The sequence below is a fragment of the Urocitellus parryii genome, chromosome 2 (genome assembly GCF_045843805.1).
Source record: "Urocitellus parryii isolate mUroPar1 chromosome 2, mUroPar1.hap1, whole genome shotgun sequence".
NCBI classification, from domain to species: domain Eukaryota; kingdom Metazoa; phylum Chordata; class Mammalia; order Rodentia; family Sciuridae; genus Urocitellus; species Urocitellus parryii.
In genome coordinates this window covers 3,689,938-3,711,806 of record NC_135532.1, presented here as the reverse complement: position 1 = coordinate 3,711,806, position 21,869 = coordinate 3,689,938, and the positions used below count along the sequence as shown (strand labels likewise).

The 21,869-nt window shown below is 48.7% G+C and overlaps 1 protein-coding gene across 1 annotated transcript in view; it reads left to right on the top strand.

The window, feature by feature from the left end:
* Myo16 (myosin XVI) overlaps positions 1–21,869 on the top strand; it is a 394,733-nt gene that overhangs the window by 217,915 nt on the left and 154,949 nt on the right. The window contains exon 20 of the mRNA XM_026399873.2: positions 16,631–16,703. Within this exon, the coding sequence (XP_026255658.2) occupies positions 16,631–16,703 (73 nt within the window). The remainder of the gene's footprint in view (positions 1–16,630; positions 16,704–21,869) is intronic.

Genomic DNA, 21,869 nt, shown 5'->3' with positions numbered 1-21,869 from the left:
ATGTCTGGTGAACATTCTAGGAGTTGAAAAGGGGACTGACTCTAATCAGACTGTATTCTTTCTTTCTTGAGACACAGAGATTTTAAACTTATTGATCTTCTTGATCATAGCTTTGTTTTATGTTGTTTCAGTTGATATTATAATTGTAGTTTGACAACTTCTGCTTTCTTGATATCATTTAAACGTTTTGCCTAATATTGTGAAGTCCAACACAAAACTTACCTACAAAAATTATTTCAAAAGTCAATTTTTTTGTTTTATTGTCATTTCTCATGTTTATGTTATTTTATTTTTCTCATTTATACAGCTTGATTATGTCCCTTCTTCTGTTTTTTGTCAATTTTGCTCTTCTGTCTTCTGAATTCCGGAGTTGAGTCTCCAGTTGAGATTTCCATCGGTTTTCTCCACCCTGAGCCGCAAAGGGCCCCTAAGTGCCTCTTGGATCATTCTAGAACTTCAACTGTAGTGTTTCCTTTCTGTTTAGTTCTAAATATGTTGTCTTAAGTGGCTTCAAAAATAAAACAACAAGCAGTTTGTCAGAAAAGTGCATCTGACACTCCATGTTTCCCCTCCTTCATCCAAACTCAGGGATTTTTACCATTAAATAATGAGACTTTTTGATTCTTATGAATACAGGATGAGTGACTTCTATTTCTGTGTGGACTTACTTAAACTGTGCTGCTCATTGCCATGACAACTAAAACCTCGCAATTTAGCAAATATCTGAGACAAAACCTGCTTTCTAAATAATTCTCCTTCTGCTCCATTTCCTTACCAAAACACTCATATGTGTAACGATTTCCTGAAGAGCTAAAAACCTTTTCTCTGCAACTGTGCATTTGTTTTTCATTATTTTATGAGACCATTTTTATTTTCAAATAGAAGAATCCAAAGAAGTAGAAAAGACTGTGGTTTTACCAAAGCATCTTGCACATTATAATACTTAAAAATTTAAATAACTACACAAAAATGCAAAATACCGGTGAAAAAATGTGCTACTCTTATTATAAAATCACCATGCATATGGACAAAGCAGTGGTTAAATTTGAAAATTAATCATAATATTTGTGAAAAAATTGCTTTACGAATTATGCAATTATTGCTTTAAGGTTATTGAACCAAGAAAAAGCCGTGTATTCTCACCTTTAGTACATGTTCTCGAGAGAGAGAAAATAGGCTTATCAGATCTATGAGAATATGACATTTTTGCTATCAAACAGGTTTTTTTCTTTTTGAGAGTGACTGTTATGTCCTTTACAAACATTATTTGGGAGTCAAAGAGTTTCAGTGCAATATCTAAGAAATTCAGTGACTTAGAAGGCTAATAAACCCCTCTAGCTTTCTCCTTCTCTAGCTCTTTCTTGGGCCAGGATCCCACACAGAGGCTGAAGCCTTTGTGTCTTACACAAAGGCTGGAATTCAGGGTGATGCCGCGGGCCTGCTCTGCCCCATTCCATGCATTTGGCCTTTCAAGCTGGGATAGCCTGTCTGCCTCGCAGGGCTACCCCAGTCTCTTGATGACGCCACAGTGCCTGTCACTTGGGCCCAGTGGCAGTTCTGCAGGAATAAGTAAAGCTGCGGAGCCGTTCGGGGTGGGGAGCAGAAGGTCCTGTTCTGCCTGTGGTGCCTGCCCCTGGGAAAGCCCGCCCGGGGAGAGCTGCCTTCGCGCTGCGTGAGCACCCTTCCATTTAGCTTTCTCACAGAGGTGGACGTGCCTTGCAGCTGAAGAACGTCCAGCAGTCTGTCTGCCTCCAGCTGGCCCTCGCCTCTCTTCCCAGTGTCCCGTCAGGAGCAAGTCCTCCTCGCCCAGCTCTCCACAGGTACCCGAGTGACCCGGCAAAGGAACAGATTGTGACTCTCATTTGTCGATTGTTCCCATAAGTAATCAGGCCTGTGCGAGGTGGCTGCATTGCATTGGCCCTGAGGTTGGTGCTATTCTCTCCCTTGTCCACGTAAAGAACCTCAGAGAGGTCAAGTCAATGGTCCGGGTTTCACAGTGAGCTCTCAATGGCTTAGGGTGGGAACCTGATGTGTCCCACTTCAAACACCGGAGCTTTTCCTTCAGGAAAGTGAGAAAAGGCACTTGTTTTAAAGCTAAAAAGGTTTTGAATCAACCCTTTGAAACTTGGTAATTTTCTTCCTTCCAAGGAAAATTTTATTGGGGCATGACAATTATGAATGATCATGGGATTCATTATGCCCTATCCGACACCATGCCATATTCTGCACCATGCCATATCCAGCATCACGAGGTATCCCTGCATTATGCTGTATCCCACATTGTGCCATATTCCTAGGGCATATAACACATTTTGATCACTGTCCTTTCCCATACCCTCCCTTCCCTCTCCTCTCATCTGCTGCATGTTCTACTCCACTGATATCCCTTCTATTATTAATTAGTATGGTGTCATCATATATCACACACACATGATTCCCTCTAGTATATCATACGTGGACAAAGTAGATTGTGACAGGTCTGGTTCTCCAGTACTGTCCATGCCTTCCCCTCCTTCCCCTCTAGGTGGTCTTCCTCTTCTCTATTGATTTGTCTTCTATTTTTGTGAGGTTCCTTTTTTATTTCTTTGGTTTATTTCCTCTCTAGCTTGCACATATGAGAGAAAACATTCAATTCCTGACTTTCTGAGTCTGGCTTACTTTCCTTAGCATCATGTTCTCTAGTTATTTCCATTTACCAGTAAATGCATAATCTCGGCCTTCTCTGTGGTGAGTGAAACTCCGTTCTGTCTGAGAACCACATTTTCTTTATCCATTCATCTGTTGACGGGCACCCAGGCTGGTGCCATAGCGTGGTGACTGTGAATTGTGCTGCTATTAACCTTGGTATGCACGTATCAGTGTAGTAAGAGGACTTTAATTCTTTCAAGTAAATAACAAGGAGTGGGATAGCTGGTCATATGAGGGTACCACTACTAGTTTCTTGAGGATCTTCATACTGCTTTCCAAAGCTGCTGGACTAATTTGCAGTCCCACCCATCCTGCATGAGCACACTCCCTGGCCCCTCATCCTCGCCAGCCTTTGTTATTTGCATTCTTGATGATTGCCCTTCTGAATGGGCTGAGATGATATCTCAATGTGGCTTTGATTTGCATTTCCCTGATTGCTAAGGATGTGGACCACCTTTTCATATATCTTTTGCTCATTTTTACTGCTTCTTTTTAGAAACGTCTTAGATCATTTGCCCATTATCATTAAAGTTAAATGTCTGTGGATTTGACAGCCCCGAGTGCAGGGCTCTTCTGTGTTCCTTTGTGTCTGGGCCCTGGCATCCAGCACAGGGCTTTGCAAAACTAGGTGCTCAATCCACGTTTACTGGAAATGACTGAAGTAAGACCTCGCTTAAAAGCTGCTCCAGGAGAAGAGTCCTGTGATAGGTTGGAATGAATGGTCACCATTCTGAACTATCCTCTGCCTCGTGCCCTCTGCATGTGCTGTGATACCTCCTTCCTGCAGGGGTTCAGATTGTCGCCTCTCCCTTTGAATCAGAGCTGGCCCACTGATGTGCCCAGACAACACAGCAGAAATGCTGGTGTCCGTTCCACCACTCAGGGTGGGTCTTGGTCAGGTCTCAGCCGCTCTGTGCCTCGGAGCCTCAGCTGGCCTGTTGGAGGACGAGAGACGCACACCTGAGCTGCTCCAGCCAGGAGCCAGCCAGCTGTGAGGCTGTGGGCCACGTCCTCCTAGACTTGCCCTTGCCTGTTGGGCTGCCCCCATGACACAAGAACAAATGTCCATGTCACTGGTTTAGGTCTCAGAGTCTTAGGGTGCTTGGTCATCCAAACACAGCCACTTTGCTAGGTCACTCTCTAATTCAGAGCTCTTTGTGGCTGCCCTGTGGAACCTCCAAGTTCAAGCCACTGCATCTCTATCTGACTGTGGAAAAGACAGTTCTCCATCCCACACGTGACGGGAGGAGTTCTGAGGTGATCCCCCTTCTAGGGTCTTTGGTCCGTCATCCTCTGGGCCATTGACATCTCACCCTTTGGATAATGAAAGCTGTTGTTTTTAAGTGTTTATATCAAATTGCAAAGATCCACAGAAGTGCTTGACAATGTGCAGCAGCCAGAACCTCACCTCATGGGGGCAGGAAATGGGGAGCTGCTGCTCAGAGCTACACAGCAGCTCAGGCAGGATTTGCTGGCAGAAAGACTGAAGCACAGGCGATGGCCACAGTGGACAGGGTGCTGTGTCAGGGTGTTTTCCCAACGGAGTGGACTAGAGCTGTGCTGGCCACAGGGACTGGGCATGCATGTGAGAAGGTGGACGTGTTCATTTGTCACACATGTAAAGTCAGATCGTTTACCTTACATACCCGCAACACGAGTGTGTCTGGTCACAGGGTCAGCAGCTCCTGGTGGAGTTGTCTCACCTCTTCGCTAGGTTTTAATGTTTTTAATGGATAACAGCAAGCAAAAGATCTGGATTCCCTTCTGAGCCTACCACTTAACATTAATGAGATCTTTGGTAAAACATGTGTGTCTTGAGAATCTTAATTCTCTGGGTCCCTGAAACGGTGCTTGTCGCACCCATCTGCCTGCGTGGGGCTTAGCCTGCTTGTCTTGGCTTCGTTTTGATTTCAAGACCTGTGAGTGTATAACTCCCAGTCAGGGTGAGTTTGAAAATGTCAGTCACGTCCAACTAGCTGATGCTTTAGAAATATATTTTGGATCCATCAGACCAAGTCAGTACCTTACGACACCCGGCTCAGACCGTTTTCTGATTGGAGTAGCTGGAGTTGAAATGATGGCGTGCCACTTTTTTTTTTTCCAAAATTTTTTTTAAATCCACATTTTCCAATAATATTCTCCTCCAAACTGACAGTAATTTGGGATTTTTTGTTGTTGTTAAAAATATGTGTTAGCTCCAGACTGAAGACTTTTCAGAATAATCAAGGTGAGTCATAAGTATGGCTTTGAAATGTGGCCTACATATCGTTTTTCTAGAAACAAATTCCAACCATCTCATGATTAGGTCTCCTGTTCTCTCCTTCTTCTCCCTCAGGGCCACCTCTTCTTCTCCCTCCTCCTCCCCCTTCTCCTCCTCTCCCTCCCCTTCTCCTCCCCCTCTCCCTCCCCTTCTCCTCCTCCCCCTTCTCCTCCTCTCCCTCCCCTTCTCCTCCCCCTTCTCCTCCTCTCCCTCCCCTTCTCCTCCCCCTTCTCCTCCTCTCCCTCCCCTTCTCCTCCCCCTCTCCCTCCCTTTCTCCTCCTCCTCTACCTCCCCCTTCTCCTCCCCCTCTCCCTCCCCCTCTCCCTCCCCCTTCTCCTCCCCCTCTCCCTCCCCCTTCTCCTCCCCCTCTCCCTCCCCTTCTCCCCCTCCTCTCCCTCCCCCTTCCCCTCCTCCTCTCCCTCCCCCTTCCCCTCCTCCTCTCCCTCCCCCTTCTCCTCCCCCTCTCCCTCCCCTTCTCCCCCTCCTCTCCCTCCCCCTTCCCCTCCTCCTCTCCCTCCCCCTTCCCCTCCTCCTCTGCTCTCTCCTCCTGCTCCCCCTCCTCCTCTCCCTCCCCCTTCCCCTCCTCCTCTCCCTCCCCCTTCCCCTCCTCCTCTCCCTCTCCCTTCCCCTCCTCCTCTCCCTCCCCCTTCCCCTCCTCCTCTCCCTCCCCCTTCCCCTCCTCCTCTCCCTCCCCCTTCCCCTCCTCCTCTCCCTCCCCCTTCTCCTCCTCCTCTCCCTCCCCCTTCCCCTCCTCCTCTGCTCTCTCCTCCTGCTCCTCCTCCTGCTCCTCCTCCTCCTCCTCTCCCTCCCCTTCTCCTCCTCCTCTCCCTCCCCCTTCCCCTCCTCCTCTCCCTCCCCCTTCCCCTCCTCCTCTCCCTCCCCCTTCCCCTCCTCCTCTCCCTCCCCTTCTCCTCCCCCTCTCCCTCCCCTTCTCCTCCTCCTCTCCCTCCCCCTTCTCCTCCCCCTCTCCCTCCCCCTTCTCCTCCCCCTCTCCCTCCCCCTTCTCCTCCCCTTCTCCTCCTCCTCTCCCTCCCCCTTCTCCTCCCCCTCTCCCTCCCCCTTCTCCTCCCCCTCTCCCTCCCCCTTCTCCTCCCCCTCTCCCTCCCCCTTCTCCTCCCCCTCTCCCTCCCCCTTCTCCTCCTCCTCTCCCTCCCCCTTCTCCTCCTCCTCTCCCTCCCCTTCTTCTCCTCCTCTCCCTCCCCCTTCTCCTCCTCCTCTCCCTCCCCCTTCTCCTCCTCCTCTCCCTCCCCTTTCCCCTCCTCCTCTGCTCTCTCCTCCTGCTCCTCCTCCTGCTCCTCCTCCTCCTCCTCTCCCTCCCCTTCTCCTCCTCCTCTCCCTCCCCCTTCCCCTCCTCCTCTCCCTCCCCCTTCCCCTCCTCCTCTCCCTCCCCCTTCCCCTCCTCCTCTCCCTCCCCTTCTCCTCCCCCTCTCCCTCCCCTTCTCCTCCTCCTCTCCCTTCCCCTTCTCCTCCCCCTCTCCCTCCCCCTTCTCCTCCCCCTCTCCCTCCCCCTTCTCCTCCCCCTCTCCCTCCCCCTTCTCCTCCCCCTCTCCCTCCCCCTTCTCCTCCCCCCTCCCTCCCCCTTCTCCTCCTCCTCTCCCTCCCCCTTCCCTCCTCCTCTCCCTCCCCCTTCCTCTCCTCCTCTCCCTCCCCCTTCTCCTCCCCCTCTCCCTCCCCTTCTCCTCCTCCTCTCCCTCCCCCTTCCCCTCCTCCTCTGCTCTCTCCTCCTGCTCCTCCTCCTCTCCCTCCCCCTTCTCCTCCTCCTCTCCCTCCCCCTTCTCCTCCTCCTCTCCCTCCCCCTTCCCCTCCTCCTCTGCTCTCTCCTCCTGCTCCTCCTCCTCTCCCTCCCCCTTCTCCTCCCCCTCTCCCTCCCCTTCTCCTCCTCCTCTCCCTCCCCCTTCCCCTCCTCCTCTGCTCTCTCCTCCTGCTCCTCCTCCTCTCCCTCCCCCTTCTCCTCCCCCTCTCCCTCCCCCTTCCCCCCCTCCTCTCCCTCCCCTTTCCCCTCCTCCTCTGCTCTCTTCTCCTGCTCCTCCTCCTCTCTCTCCCCCTTCTCCTCCTCCTCTCCCTCCCCCTTCCCCTCCTCCTCTGCTCTCTCCTCCTGCTCCTCCTCCTCTCCCTCCCCCTTCCCCTCCTCCTCTGCTCTCTCCTCCTGCTCCTCCTCCTCTCCCTCCCCCTTCTCCTCCCCCTCTCCCTCCCCTTCTCCTCCTCCTCTCCCTCCCCCTTCCCCTCCTCCTCTGCTCTCTCCTCCTGCTCCTCCTCCTCTCCCTCCCCCTTCTCCTCCCCCTCTCCCTCCCCCTTCCCCCCTCCTCTCCCTCCCCCTTCCCCTCCTCCTCCTCTCTCTCCTCCTGCTCCTCCTCCTCTCTCTCCTCCTGCTCCTCCTCCTCTCCCTCCCCCTTCTCCTCCTCCTCTCCCTCCCCCTTCTCCTCCTCCTCTCCCTCCCCCTTATCCTCCCCCTCTCCCTCCCCTTCTCCTCCTCCTCTCCCTCCCCCTTCCCCTCCTCCTCTGCTCTCTCCTCCTGCTCCTCCTCCTCTCCCTCCCCCTTCTCCTCCCCCTCTCCCTCCCCTTCTCCTCCTCCTCTCCCTCCCCCTTATCCTCCCCCTCTCCCTCCCCTTCTCCTCCTCCTCTCCCTCCCCCTTCCCCTCCTCCTCTGCTCTCTCCTCCTGCTCCTCCTCCTCTCTCTCCCCCTTCTCCTCCTCCTCTCCCTCCCCTTCTCCTCCTCCTCTCCCTCCCCCTTCCCCTCCTCCTCTGCTCTCTCCTCCTGCTCCTCCTCCTCTCCCTCCCCCTTCTCCTCCCCCTCTCCCTCCCCTTCTCCTCCTCCTCTCCCTCCCCCTTCCCCTCCTCCTCTGCTCTCTCCTCCTGCTCCTCCTCCTCTCCCTCCCCCTTCTCCTCCCCCTCTCCCTCCCCCTTCCCCCCCTCCTCTCCCTCCCCCTTCCCCTCCTCCTCTGCTCTCTTCTCCTGCTCCTCCTCCTCTCCCTCTCCCCTCCCCCCCTCACCAGTGCTTCTCCATCTTCCTATCAGAACCACAGAAAAAAGGGAAAGTTTCTCTCAGGACGGTGTTGCCCAGAGAGTGACCTGGGACATACTGATCTGTCACATTTGTAAACAAATCTAGCAATTCAGGAGGGGGCTTTCTGTCATCATGAGAGAGTTGTGCTTTCTCCTGGGGCAGCTCCACACCCAGGGCCCTGAGCAGCTTTGCTCTCAAGATACAGCACAGGCAGATGGAGTTGGCCAGCTATCTGGGCACACTTGAGAAACTACAGTGTCCCATTTTAAAAGACACAGAGACAGATGTTGAGGCCCAAGCACCTGTGCCCTGCTAGACTGGTAACTTCTGCATGTGGATGTGCAAGCAACTGGAGATCCTGACACGGAGGATGACCTCTCTCAGCTCACTGCTGCCCACGTTGTCTGAAGGAAGCTGAGACAGGTTCATGCCCACGCTCCAGCGTGAGCAGTGACAGGCGTGCTGAGGTGTCATAGTGCTTTGTAATCGACCTGTCCAAACAGTGAAGAACCATTCACAGTCTTCTCTTTCAATTGGCAAAGCAGTCATTTTTAAGCTCTTGGTCCTCTCCCACTGACAAAAGTTGGCACAACTAGCTACAGAGGTCTCACTGCGCTGAGAATTCTCCTCAAGGACCCTGAATGCAGCCACCCATCCTTCCCACTCTGCCAGCAGTTCTCTCTTCACGATGCTGTACCCCAAACCTGCTCTCTGCAAATGCGACCTCACTCTTCTCTGCTCCATGGGTGACTCTGAACTGCCTCCTCCAACTCCGGCCATGCAGGAATTCCCCAGGTCCTTGAGTCTCAGCAGAAGAGCAAGCACTGAAGAAGCTGAGACCTCCAAAGGAGTCCGCCTCCTGCCCACGTCACAGTCTCTGTCCACACTTGCCACGGCTGGCTGTCCTTCATGGAATAGGATGTACGTGCCGTACCGTCCACCCACTCACCCAGGGAGTCCCCACTCAGGAATTCCTCATCCCAGGAGGAGCACTCTCACCTCCTCTTCAAGGGTCGAGGTACCTCTCCCACTCCACCCCTGAACCCATGTACCACTGCTGGGGTCCACCCTGCACTCTGTCTCCCTGAGTCACTGGCCACCAAACCAGACCCAGTCCTCTGAGTGTCCCTCTGTTTGGTCCTGAGCTTTTTCTTAGGGTCCTGGACCATTGTCTGTGACTCGCCATCTTCTCTGTGCATCTCAGGTTGAGGAGAGCTGAGACTGACCACGTGGGCACTTGGGAGTTTGCTCCGCTCCCAGCCCTGTCCCCTTTTGTGATGTGCATGAATCCCCTGCCCAGATCTCCTAGACATCACAGGGGACCTGACTGCAAACCCCGAATCTCACTGATGAGCACTACCCAGTGGGCTCCAAGCTGACCCATCAGGAAAGGGAAGGAGGCTCCTAGGATATGACTGAAATTGGTGTTTCTCTGAAAGTAAGCCGGAATTCCTGCATCACCACATGGGCTGTGTGTGTGTGTGTGTGTGTGTGTGTGTGGAAAGAGAGAGAGAGAGAGAGAGAGAGAGAGAGAGAGAGAGAGAGAGAGGGAGAGAAATTTGTCATTTTACAAAAAATAGTGCAATCCCGTGACGCAGGATCCTGGTTAGAGGGGTAAGGTGTACCCTGCCTGCTGCTTAGCACACTAACGGGGTGTAACAGACTCAGGGGGTCAGCACTGCCTGGCAGCAAGAGCCAAGCCAGCCAGAGCCTTTAGACTCCATTGTGGCTGCAAGTTTTATCCCAAAGGTTTTGCACTGTGTGCTTCCTGGGCTGCTGTGCGCTGTTATGACAAGAGACATCTGTCACAAGGAGCTGCCCTGCAGTCTGTGGCTCCGACCCTGTCATCCAGGTGCCTGGAGGAACACAGGAGACTGTTCTCTTTCCCTCTATGGAGGAGTCGTCCTTGGTCTGGAGGAAAGCCCAAGAAACCAAGAGCAGTGGGTAGTTGCCAAAGGTATCTGGAGACAGGGAGGAGAGCAGATCTAGACCTTCGGCACCAATGCAGACAGCGAGGGGCTCAACGCTGCTGTGATTGTGACCAGCATCTCGAGGACATGCTTCCTTTCTCCTATAAGCTCGGGCCACTCCACCATCTTGTTTGCAATGCCCTTACCTGCTGAGAGGTTTCTGTTCATGAACGGTGCTTGAGCTCTTGCCGGAGCCAGGGTCTATTGTCATACCGTTTCCCATCCCAACGTCATGTTTGACTCTGCAGAGCCAAAATAAACACACGTCCAAGTGCCTCTTGCTTGACAAATATTTGAGTAGTAATCTTTGTCCTCTGCATAGCTGTGATTCAAGTGAGCAGACAGCTCTTTGCCATTTTATTTAAATGTAGCCTGGCTCAAGCACGCAGGTTACATAGATGGTTCAGTGACTTCTACACCTGTCACATGACCCTGTCACCTCCAGCTTTGAGCTGAAGTTTCCAGTGTACCTGCACTCAGAGGCTCCTTCATGCTTTGGTTGAATGGGTGGCTTTGGCTCAATGTTATATGTGAAATGCATACAGAATGTTGAATTCAGCAGGAATTCATTCTTCTTTTATTCCTTTTCTTTGCAAAAATATGAAGGAACATTCCGTTACATACTGGTATCTAGTTATTTAATCTACTCTCGATGGGCACTTGGATCTTATCTAGTTTTTATTGTGAATACAGAATCTCTGCATATTCTTGGGCATATCTTTTTTTGGACATAGTACTTATTCTCTTGGATATGTGCCCAGAGAGGAATTTCTGGGTCATTCAGTAGTTATGCGTATAATTCAGTAGATGAAGCCAAACCATGTTCCAAATTTCAAATTTAAGCTACCAACAGCCATGGAGGAGGGGTCTAGATGTTCCATATCCATACATTCAGTCTGTTTCTGGCAATTTCTTTTATGATAACTATTTATCCCTGTTTCTATTTTTTATTACCATCCTTTTTTAATAATTAACTGTACAACAATTGGTGGAGTAATAATGTTATGTTTATTTAAATAGTCTACTATTATACTAGAATGAAAGTTGATTAAGACTAGGAATGAAAGCATTAACATAAATTACATGTTATTTATGGTTTTTAAAAATAATTAAATTATGTGGTAGGTTGACATGATTCTTGTTTCTAAAGATACTTTTGGTAACATACATATACATCACTGTTATAAACACAGCTTCTAATGAATAATGACATATGTTCATTAAAAGTATTAAATATTTATGCTTCTAAGCTGTGAGTTGTAAATTCTGCGGATAGGAAGAGTGTAAGTGATGTTTTATTGTGTGTACTCTTTTTATTAGCACATTTTTTGATTAAGTGACCATTTTTAAACCCATGTGGGAACTGGTCCCTCCCCATTCTGCCCGGGGTAGGGTCAGACCCATGTGTGACCAGCGGTTGGGAGCTGCCCACGCTGTCCTCGGGGGTCTCCAGGACTAGCGTTTGGTTTGGCTCTGGATCCTCGAGCACCGATGCCTGTGCTTGGGCACTGGCTCCGCGTTCCCTCTGGGTGTCCCTCTCCGCAGGACAGAGGCGATCCTGGCATTTGCCTCGTGGCGGATTCAGGGAGTTGCTTGGGTGAAGTTGGGTCAGTGTCTCAGAACACAGGTCGCCGTGCTGGCGCACAGTGATCAATGAGACATGAGCTCCAGCTTCCCCGTCCAGGGCCCTCTCCACGCCAGGGACCCTCAGCTGTGCACTGCAAAACTTCCACATCCAGTGTGGGAAGCAGGAGGAAGAACTGACCTAAGAAAGGGTCGGTTTGCACAGAGCCTCTGAGCAGAGAGGGGGCTGGCGCCCGGGGCCTCAGGGCTCTCCCAGTGCCCTGCTGCACTGTCGGCAGCTGAGAGCTGCTTCCACACTCCCTGGCTTGGTCTCCAAGAGAGAGGGGCCTCATCCTTTCTTCAGTCAAAGAATAAAAGGGGCTGGGCGTAGTGGCGCACGCCTGTCATCCCAGTGGCTGAGGCAGGAGGATCACGAGTTCAAAGCCAGCCTCAGCAATGGTGAGGCACTAAGCAACTCAGTGAGAACCTGTCTCTAAACAAAATATAAAATAGGGCTGGGGATGTGGCTTAGTGATTGCGTGCCCCTGAGTTCAATCCCCAGTACCCCCACCCTAAAAGGGAGGCATCCCCCCAAGTAAACAATGCAGGGTCCTGCTCCTCCCTCCCAGGTTCCTCACGTAGCTAGGGAAACCTTGCCGCTTAGTGAAGCTGAGCACCTAGACCAGTGGCCTCTACACTGAATGCACCTGGTCAGTTAAGTAAACCAGCCAACTACAACCTGCTTTCCGTGACTTTGAGAGCACGTGGACAGTACTGCCCACCTGCACCAGGGCTCAGCACTGGCCCATCCCTAGGGACATCCACGCTAGCCTCCACAGGAGCCCTGCTGGCCCCCAAGGCCGGTAAGCTGGGCAGTGAGGTTGCTCCAGTCGTTTTGTTGGGTTCCCACCCTGTTCCATGGGGCACCGTGGATCGTGATCAGCCTAGGTGGCTGCTGGGCCTCTGGCTTCTCTAAGGGTTTGCACCAAGCAGGGTCAGGCTCTGAGAGAGTGGACCAGGTGCTCAGGCAACTCTGGGAAACCTCATCACCTGGGGATGCTGAGGACAAACCTAGGATTTCTCAGCTCAAAGGGGGGGTTAGCCCAAGACCTAATGTAGGCCTTCTGTTGGATTCAGAATGTTCTCTCTCATCAGTACCTACACTCAGGAAGGTCAAATAAAGCCCAGGCCAGCCTGATGAGGTGGCTCTGAGGACTCTGTCCATGGAAGAGGCACGGTGGTGTCTGAATAATAAGCTCACTCCTGCCAGACAGCCTGTTGGCCACTGGGAAGCTGCGGGGACAGTCACAGCAGAAGGTGAGCTAAAGCAGCCCACCTGTGGGTCCTTAATATTGCCTGAAGGGCCGAGTCCTGACTGGCCAGAGAGCCTCTTTGTTCCTCCCTGCCAGAAACTGCTGGTGAGTTCAACTCCTGTGTAAGGAGTGAGAAGCCACCGAGGGGACACCAGTGCTGGCTGCTGCCCGGCACAGGCATGCTGTTGTCTCCTTCCGGCCAAGGGTGCTCCTGGGACCACAGGCACATATTTCCTTCACTTATAAGAGACACAACAGTCTTTAGAAATGAACATGTTCTGTCTGGAGTAACTGCTAAAATCATCCTAAAATGCTTTAACTTGCACTTTTTTCAGTGACAATAGATTTTCCTTTCTTTCAAAAATATCTTTATTTTGTAACCAAATATATTTGGAACCCAAAAGCTGGAAAAAAAATCATTTAAGAGAGTTCCCCTTTCAATCAAATGTGCACTGACGCCATTGCTGTTGATCTGGGTCAAAAGCCTTTACACACTGGGCCACCCAGGCCTGGGGCAGTGCGTCTGACCCTGTGCCATAGCACCACCCTGGCATCCTGCCACAATGGGCCAGGTGGAGGAAGTGGCCTGGTGTCCTGGGGTCTGCGGCCTTTTCCTTAAGTTCTACCAGAACTGTGTGCCAAAATGACAAGGCCCCCATTGGCTAGGTCAGCTGGGAGCCCCTTAGAGGGTGGAGTTGACAGCCGGAGGCATGCCCTGACACAAGAGGACAGCGGAGGCCTCGGCTCTTGAGATGGGCGTGTGGCTTCCGCAGAGTGACCTCCATTCTCTCCTGATTTCTGGGATTCCTGCTGCGAACCCTGACGTTGCGAACGCAGCTTCTCTCCCTGACACTGAGGACTCCACCTCCCTCTCTGCCTGCAGGGGACTGAAGTCCATCTCCTCCACGAGAGGAGAGTGCCCCAGCAGGTGTTCCATCACCTGGACTTTAAATAAAGTTCAGGGTAGTTTATTGTAGTGCTCAGTGTAGAACACTTGGAAAGCTAAGAAGCCCCTCCTACTTGCCGTCCTCTGACATCTTTAATCGTCTACTCCTGGGTTCATCTAATCAGGGTTGGATCGTGCCTATTATTGCTGTGGGGTATGCCTTTGTTTCCAGACTTTATTTAGCTTAATGTCGTCCGTGAACGTTTTCTGTGTTTTCATAATACCTTTGTAGAGATCACTTGAATATCTGCTGCTTATCAAATAAACGTGTTCCAATGCAGAAAGAGTCGGATAGCAGGAGGAAGTGACCCAAACCCGGCTCTTTCTGGTCTTCTGGGTGTGCAGTTGGGCTCAGTCCTGGCACAGAAGTTATCTGTTGCTTTCTGTTCACTTGGCAGTTTCATTAAATTAATCTATGACGCCTGCTATTTAATTAATTGTCTTTAGTGTGGGCTATTTGTTATCCCTTTGTGCGGCTGTTGCTGTAATTAAGATAACAATGAACATCCTTGTTCACAAGTCTTCACTGCATTTCTTATCATTTTCTTAGCATATGCTCCTATATGTAGAAATATTGTTTCAAATAATGTCGATATTATAAAACTGTATACTAATAACCAAATTGATTCTGAGGAAGCCTTTATCAATGTAAACTCCAAAAATGTGTAGGGGGGAATCTTTTTCACCCTAATTTTAAAAATTTTATTTTCTTGCAATTTTGAAGAGATGAACATTTTCACCTGCCTGCTAGACATGGATGCGCGTTCCACTTGACCGTTCTCATCCACTCCAGAAGTTTATGCAATAACTTTCTCTTTAAGGTGACTTCCATTTTCTAGAGACACATACACCAGCTATTATCCTGGAATATCATTTATATCACTTCTAATTGTCGCCACCATCTAGGTAGATGCATTTTACTAATCTTATTTTTACACATGAGAAACTGCAGCTCAGAAAATTTAAGTAACTTATCCAAAAAGCATTTGAACCAGGATTTCTATCCAAGGCTGAATAACTCTTAAGGCCCAAGAAACTTCATAGCCGAGTCTCAGTAGGAGAAACAATGGGGCTCATTAGGGAACATGAAAGTATGCATGTGCATACAGACACACAAACACCCATGTCACACACACACACACACACACACACACACACACACACACACACGGTGAGCACACACAACCAAAGCAAAAGCACCACCCTGACTCTTGGCACCACAGTTGATGTGAAGTGAGCTTCATTCCCGACATCTCCCTGTACTCATTAAGAGGATGGCAATGGAGAGATGGAGGTGTCGGTGGATTCACAAGTCTAACAATGAATGACACACCTTTTAAATAATGCCTGCCTTCAACAGAAACTAATTTGCACAATTTATATTGCAAAAGACTTTCATAGATGCTAAAGTGTTTGAAAGATCCCATTTGTAGCTTCTTGTGTTAGCATTTAACTCTCTAAGGTGCTGCAAGTCCACGGGAGCACATTCTGTGCTATCTTGTTCTTTTTCCTTTCAAATAGTAGGATGAATCAGACGTCATTACCCTATGTGCATATATGAGTACATAGCCAGGGTGATTCTACGTCACATACAACCAGAAGAATGAGAAATCAAACTCCATTTATGTAGGCTGTGTCAAAGTGCATTCTACTGTCATGTATATATAATTAATTAGAACAAATTTAAAAAAAATTTAATCAACCAGAGACATACACTGAATGGTCTTTCACTTCCTTTCCTACTTTGGCAGGGGAAGTTAGGGTAAGGGGCTTTGAAACGCTCTCCTTGCTACCTAGGAATCTCATCTTTCTACAGTCTACAACAAATAATCTAATAGAAAATCATAGGATCATCACTCTACATTTTTAAAGGAAGGAAAAGCTCATTTAAGTGATGTATTGCAGACTCTAAAGTATTATAGTTGTGTATGTTTGTTAAAAACAAAATACAATTGCAAAAACAGAGTTGGCTGCCAATTTGGTTCTGCAGTTGGAAAAAGCAGCTGGAGAGGAAATAAGGAAAATTGAGCCCCAGACAAACCTGAGGGTGGAAACCGGGAGAGCTCGGGGTGATGACTCAGCGCCCCCCCAGCTGAAAGCCAAGGTGGCAGGGGTGGCCCTGACCTTGAGGTCAGTGTGGGGGACAGGTGTGGTGGCCCTCCTAGGTGGCCGGAGGTCCTCGTGGTCTGAGGCTCCTTTTGCAAGATGCCACCTCAGGCTCGTGCCCCTGTCGCAGCCCGTGTGCGCTTCCTAGGGCCACAGCGTTTGCAGCCTGTGTCACGCAGGTGGTCTTCCCTCCGTACCATGCGTGCTCACATCTAAAACAGTCATCCAGGCTGTCCGAATCCCAGGAGTAACAGCTTACACTGAACAACAGACTGTTTTTTTTTTAAATTGCCCTTCAAAATTTCCCTTTCTTCACTCTCGTACGACTTCCTCTTTGAAGATGGCGTTAGTTTTCAGGTGGCTGAGTTTGATCTATCCCAGGGCCCGATGTTATGTGCCTTCCTGTAGTCGGGCTGCGGAGGCTGGACAGACCCAGGAAAGCAAGTGAGAGCCTCTAGACAAGGGAAAGCAAGTCAGGTCTCCAGAGACGGACACAGGATGGTTCAGAGAAGCAAACACTCACCCACCCAGGACCCGTTACTTGTAAAATTAGGAAGAGAGTGTTTCCATGAGGGCATCTGTTGGCATCAGAGCCTTAGCGGGACACTTTCCTTTGGTGACCTCAGACTCCCCAGACTCTAAGGGACCTATTTGCATGTTCTTATCCCGCATCGGCCTTCCATGCTGTGTCAGGGCTCTGCTGCCCTGTAGGAGCGGGGCCGCGGGGCGTGGAGGAGTGCTGAGGGTGCCCGGCTACTCTGGTGTCTCCTTTTCTTCCAGCTTGCAGACCCTGGATATTGGAATCCTGGACATCTTTGGTTTTGAAGAATTTCAGAAGAATGAATTCGAACAAGTAAGTAGGCTTTCTTTTGAACTCTTTTCTTTTGAACTTTAATTGCTTTTTCAGGTATTTCTTTATCAATTTCATTTTATGTGGTCTAGTAAACAACTGGCATACCCCAGCACCGAAAAGAGTCCCTTGTTTTCAAAGACAGTGTGAGACCCAGATCTGAGCTCTGCTTATTGAAATGCAGTTTCAACCAGGTCAGGGAGAGAGAGAAGGTGGGGGTCTCAAATCAGAGCAGAGAGGGCCAGACATCGTGGTGGAAATCCTCTGTGTCATTGTCCCAGCTGTTCTTGGTAGCTTCTCCTCCATGCGGCACTCATGCACAGGACTCTTGGAAACTCAGAAAAACTTGTTAGAGAAACATGGGTGATTTTCAATCCAACCACAATCTAGTGCATTTTAAAAGCATTGAATTTCTTAGGCATCTTAATAATGCTGCATGAATAGATTTATCAAATTAAGGAGAACTAAAATTAAACGTTAAAGAAGAGTATAGAAATACATGCTGCCTTAGCAAAGTGGAGAAGGAAAACAACCTGTGAAAAGCTACAGGTGGACAGACAGAAACCTAAGCTGCATGTTGTTAAGGAAGAATTATAATTGCCCAGCATTTGGAGAGAATTTTTAATTTGCTCTTGCTTTATTATTGAGTTTTCTGTCACCTGAAATCTGGGTCTATTTTCTTAAAGTATACATGTGGTGATCAGTGACATTGGACAAGGATTTGAATTGAGTACATTTGAAACCCAGTTCTGTGGCTTATATTAGCAGAGATGTCTTGGCCACGATGAAGAACCTGTAGTAAACACTGGTCTCCTCATTGTGAAACAGGGGGGGGGGGTAATGACACACGCACAGAGTTGTGGGAATGAACATCACACAATAGCGGTTCTGATGCTTCCGCCAGACACGGCACATTTTGAAGAAATGTTCACAGCTACCATTGCTGTTGAAAGTGGGAAGGCCTATAAATGTTAAAAATCCCAACAATTTTAGTTCTACAAAAGCTGTGAATCATCTTGCATGTACATCTGACATCTCGTGCTGTCTCACCTGATCTAAGGAGTCGGGCATGAACCTCCTTCTTGACAAAATTTGACAAAAGTCCAGTTTGAAATGAAACCATGGGTTTCTTCTCTTTTCATGTTTTTGCATACATGAGAAAAAGGAAAGCTTCATGTATTTACTTGGGTATCACTTACTATAAGAAATAGAGTGGCCAGGATTAGAAAGAAGGCAGTCAGGTGTGACCAGGAGATGACACGGTCACTCAGGACATGGGCCCCTGTGAGCTGCTTCTCAGCTCAAGGTTGTCCCGCATGGGTGTCAATTCCTCACATCTCCGCCTTAGGAAACGCACAAGTTTTCATGTGTGTAGAGATTGACTAGCTTGTCCACGTCCTGCTAAGGGACATGGAGGACTCACAGATGGGGTGATGTTGTGTGATGTCCTGTGTTGGGGGCCTGGCCTGCCCCCACTCCTCTGCACCAGACTCAACCCTCCAAGGCCTGTGCAGATAGACCATACGTACACCAGACTCACGTTGCCTTCTGATGAAATACGTTTATTATTCTGCAATTGCATGAGCCCATTATTCTTTCTGTCTGCTAACTGTTTTAATGATGTATTTACAGCCTAAGAATAACATTTTTTTTCTGAATGTAAAGAAAGAATCCCTGTTAAATGATAGTTTTAGGCAATTGGGAATAAATGTCAAGATCAAGTCTTAGACTGTAATTTGCAAATAATAAATATTTGTTTAAAAATGTCATTATCTTAGCAGTTTTGCTTTGCTATTGTGTACAGTAGCAAATAGGAGTCATTTAGAAGGTAAAATCATTTTCGTAATGATGAATGCATGTCTTGTCTCAAGCTGGCTCAGCAGTTCCTAATTTCTCTTGTGAGCTGTGTTCATAAAGGCCATTGGCTTGAGCCGTACATTCTAGATTCCCCTGATGCTCAGGGAAGGTGGGCTTCCTCATTCTTCATTCTACCACGACTTTCTACAAAATGCTTAGCAAATCATTGCTTGTTCAGAATCAGACATAGAAAGACCTTGGAGCTCTTCTAAGTATTTATTTTACTCTGTTTTGAGCTTATTGACTGATCTGTCAGCTGCTCATGAGAATGTCAACTCCTGGGTCGTTGGAACTGTGTCTGATTCAGCATTTTTGTATATAATTGAAGTTTAACAAATATGTTTTCTGTTGAAATTTAAAGAAAAAGCCCATAAGAAAGAGATCCTCATCGTAGATTGGCTGGAGATTTTCCTTGCTCCCAAGTCAGGTGCCTGCGTGTTGGCAGCTTTTCCTCCACAGGAAGATTGACAGGAGTTTACAAGAGGGACATCCTTGAGGAGATGTCAGGGTGTGCCCCAGAATGTCAGCATCTCCAACCTCAGTGTCCTCTACAAGATTAAATGGCTGCTCATGGGGCTGCTACAGACTGTTAGAGAACTTGGCAAACACTCTTAACAGGGAGTGTTTTCCTCTAATTTTCTTGGTCTTGCATGGTTTGTGCCTCTCTAACAACATACCTCAGATTGATCATTTGTGAACAACAAGTTCCTTGCTCCAATTCTGGAGACTGGGGAGCCCAAGGTCAGTTCTGTGTCGGATGAGGGCTCTGTCTTCATCTCCTTTGAATCTTCAGACTGTGGAAGGACAGGAGCAGCTCTCTGTAGGGACACTGATCCCATCCAGAGGAGCAGAGCCCCGTAGCCCACCTGTCCTCCTAGAGGCTCCCCCTCCTCGTTCCATCTCACCAGGGGTAGGAAACACACAGACTTATGGGGGAGACTCTGGCTCATCCATGACAAGGTTCTAATGATCCATGTTTCTCCAGAATTATGACTTGTACTAATATGAGAAAGAGTTTTAAGTTGATGTCAGTTGGCAGGAGAAAGGTGCACTAGAATCCTACAGTTAGACCCGCCCCTTAACTTGTTAAGGTTATTGTGGCCTCACTGTCTGTAACCAGATTCCATAAGGTCTCACTTCCTTTATTACGAGAGTCACCTCTAGTGCTGCAGAAGATTCCTCCACCCTGGAGGACTGGCTCTACAGTCCAGCATGGACCAGAGGGCGAATCCCAGTGCCCAAGGTGGCAGGGGACAAACAAGGCAAGGCCCAGGCCGGCACATCACACTGCCCAGCGTGCCGCAGAATGAAGGCCATGCAGACACAAGCATTGGAGAGGGAGTGAGTGATTCTACTTACAGACACTGTGGTTTACAGAGCGAACCCCAGAGAATGAAGGAGACCATTGCTACAGACTGTGAGAGAACTTGGCAAAGAAGCAAGCTGAAAGTCCATGTGGAGAATCAAAAGCGTATTGAAATATTATTAGCAGGTGAAATAGAAAAGAAGAAAGCATGTAGAATCATTATAATTAGATAAATAATCTAAGTGAGGGGAACTTTAAATGTCCCTGAAAATCCAAATTGACTTAACAAATACAAAGACATTCTACATTAATAGTCAGAAAGACTCAAAATGACCATGACGCTAGTCCCTCGAAGAGAATTCACACATAAGAGGAGGCAGTGCCACCACAAATACGAGCTTGCAATCAGAAGAAGCTCCTGTCAGTCCTTCTGATGAGCGGTGGATCTGGGCAATGGGTCTCTGGTCACCAACATTATAGAAAGAAGGTCGGTAGGTTCAAGGCACCTCCCAAGAAAGGTTAATACCAAGGAAGAAAGAAAAGGAAGGGGGATGGAAAGGGGAATCTAATGTAATAAATCTTCATGTATATCCACTAATTAACAAGAACCAAAGCCAGAGGAACGTGATAAAATAAGCCACAAAAATGCACTCTGGAAAATGTACAGAACACACTACCTTATTCCTTGAACATATAAAATACAGGGGGAGATAAAGGGAGGGGACCTACAGATCAAAACCTACCTAGAGGCATGCAGTGAGTTCCCGTGTGAGATTTTTAGCCCTGGTTTGTGAAACTAAGTGTAAAACATAGGGATTGAATTAAGGTAATGTGCAATCTAGATATATGATATAATTTTAAATTTACTTTTGATTATATTATGTATGATAAAGGTATTGTAAATGTGTTTAGGTTCTTTTATCTCATAGAATTGGACAAAATATTTGTGATTTTGTGATGTGAGGTCTGCAGACTGACTCAGACGCGTCTCCTTTGGGGCCATAGGGAAGTGGAAGGGTGAGGATGGGCCGGGCTGGGAATTGCTGGCAGTTGTTGGAGTTCACTGAGGAGACCTGGGGTTGGTTCATCACAGCACCACCTTCGCTGCTGGATGCATTAAAGCTACCTGTAAGGGGTCTCTTTAGATAAGTGAGAAACACTGAGACTATGCAAGCATTGTTTTGATATGTGCTGGAATTTGTCCTCTGGCCTCAACATGACAGAGCCATCATGCTGCAGATCTGTACCTTAGAGCAACGCAGGGGATACATAGGGCCCATGTTTAGATATTTCCCTAAAACCCCCACTGAACAAATTTGTGGACATGCACACAGCAAACCTCTTGAAGTTACAGACCTAGGGAAGTGACTGTCAGAGACCTGCTGGAAGGACTGAGATAACTGGGGTAGAGAATGCCCTTACCCAAGGTGAGCTGTCAAGGTGTCCAAGCCTGTCCAAGGTGGGGCTCTGCCTTCAAGCCAGGGTCCACTAGCCTGCCTGGAGGGCATTCCCAGAGCTGGAAACCTCTCTCTGCTTAGAGAGGTTTTCTAAAGAGGGAGGTCGACTGGGGAGTGTTCAAAGAACTGGGGAAAATCTAGATATTTTGACTTATAAATCTTTGGGGTATGATAGTATATAATTTGCCAATCACAGCCTTAAAAATCTAAAATTTTTCTTTGTCAAATCACCATCCTAGAGTGAGAGAAAGATAAATCAACTTAAAGATAAATTGACTACTCTTGGTTGAAGTCTTGCTGGGAAGTGGAGTGCTACATTCTCTGCCCCCTAGGAGGCCAACAGTCCCCAGTCACGTCTGTCTCCTGGCTCCTTGGCATCAGAGCCTCAGCAGATGCTTGCTGTGTATGTAGCAGGTCCCAGGCCCTGTGTTGGGCACTGAGGTCACACAGCCTTTGCAGCATGGTTGGTAACAGACGGATGTTACCAGAACTAACGTATTGTTCTCTAACAGATCAGGTGCTCCCACTTCTGCTCCGGTCACTCTTTTT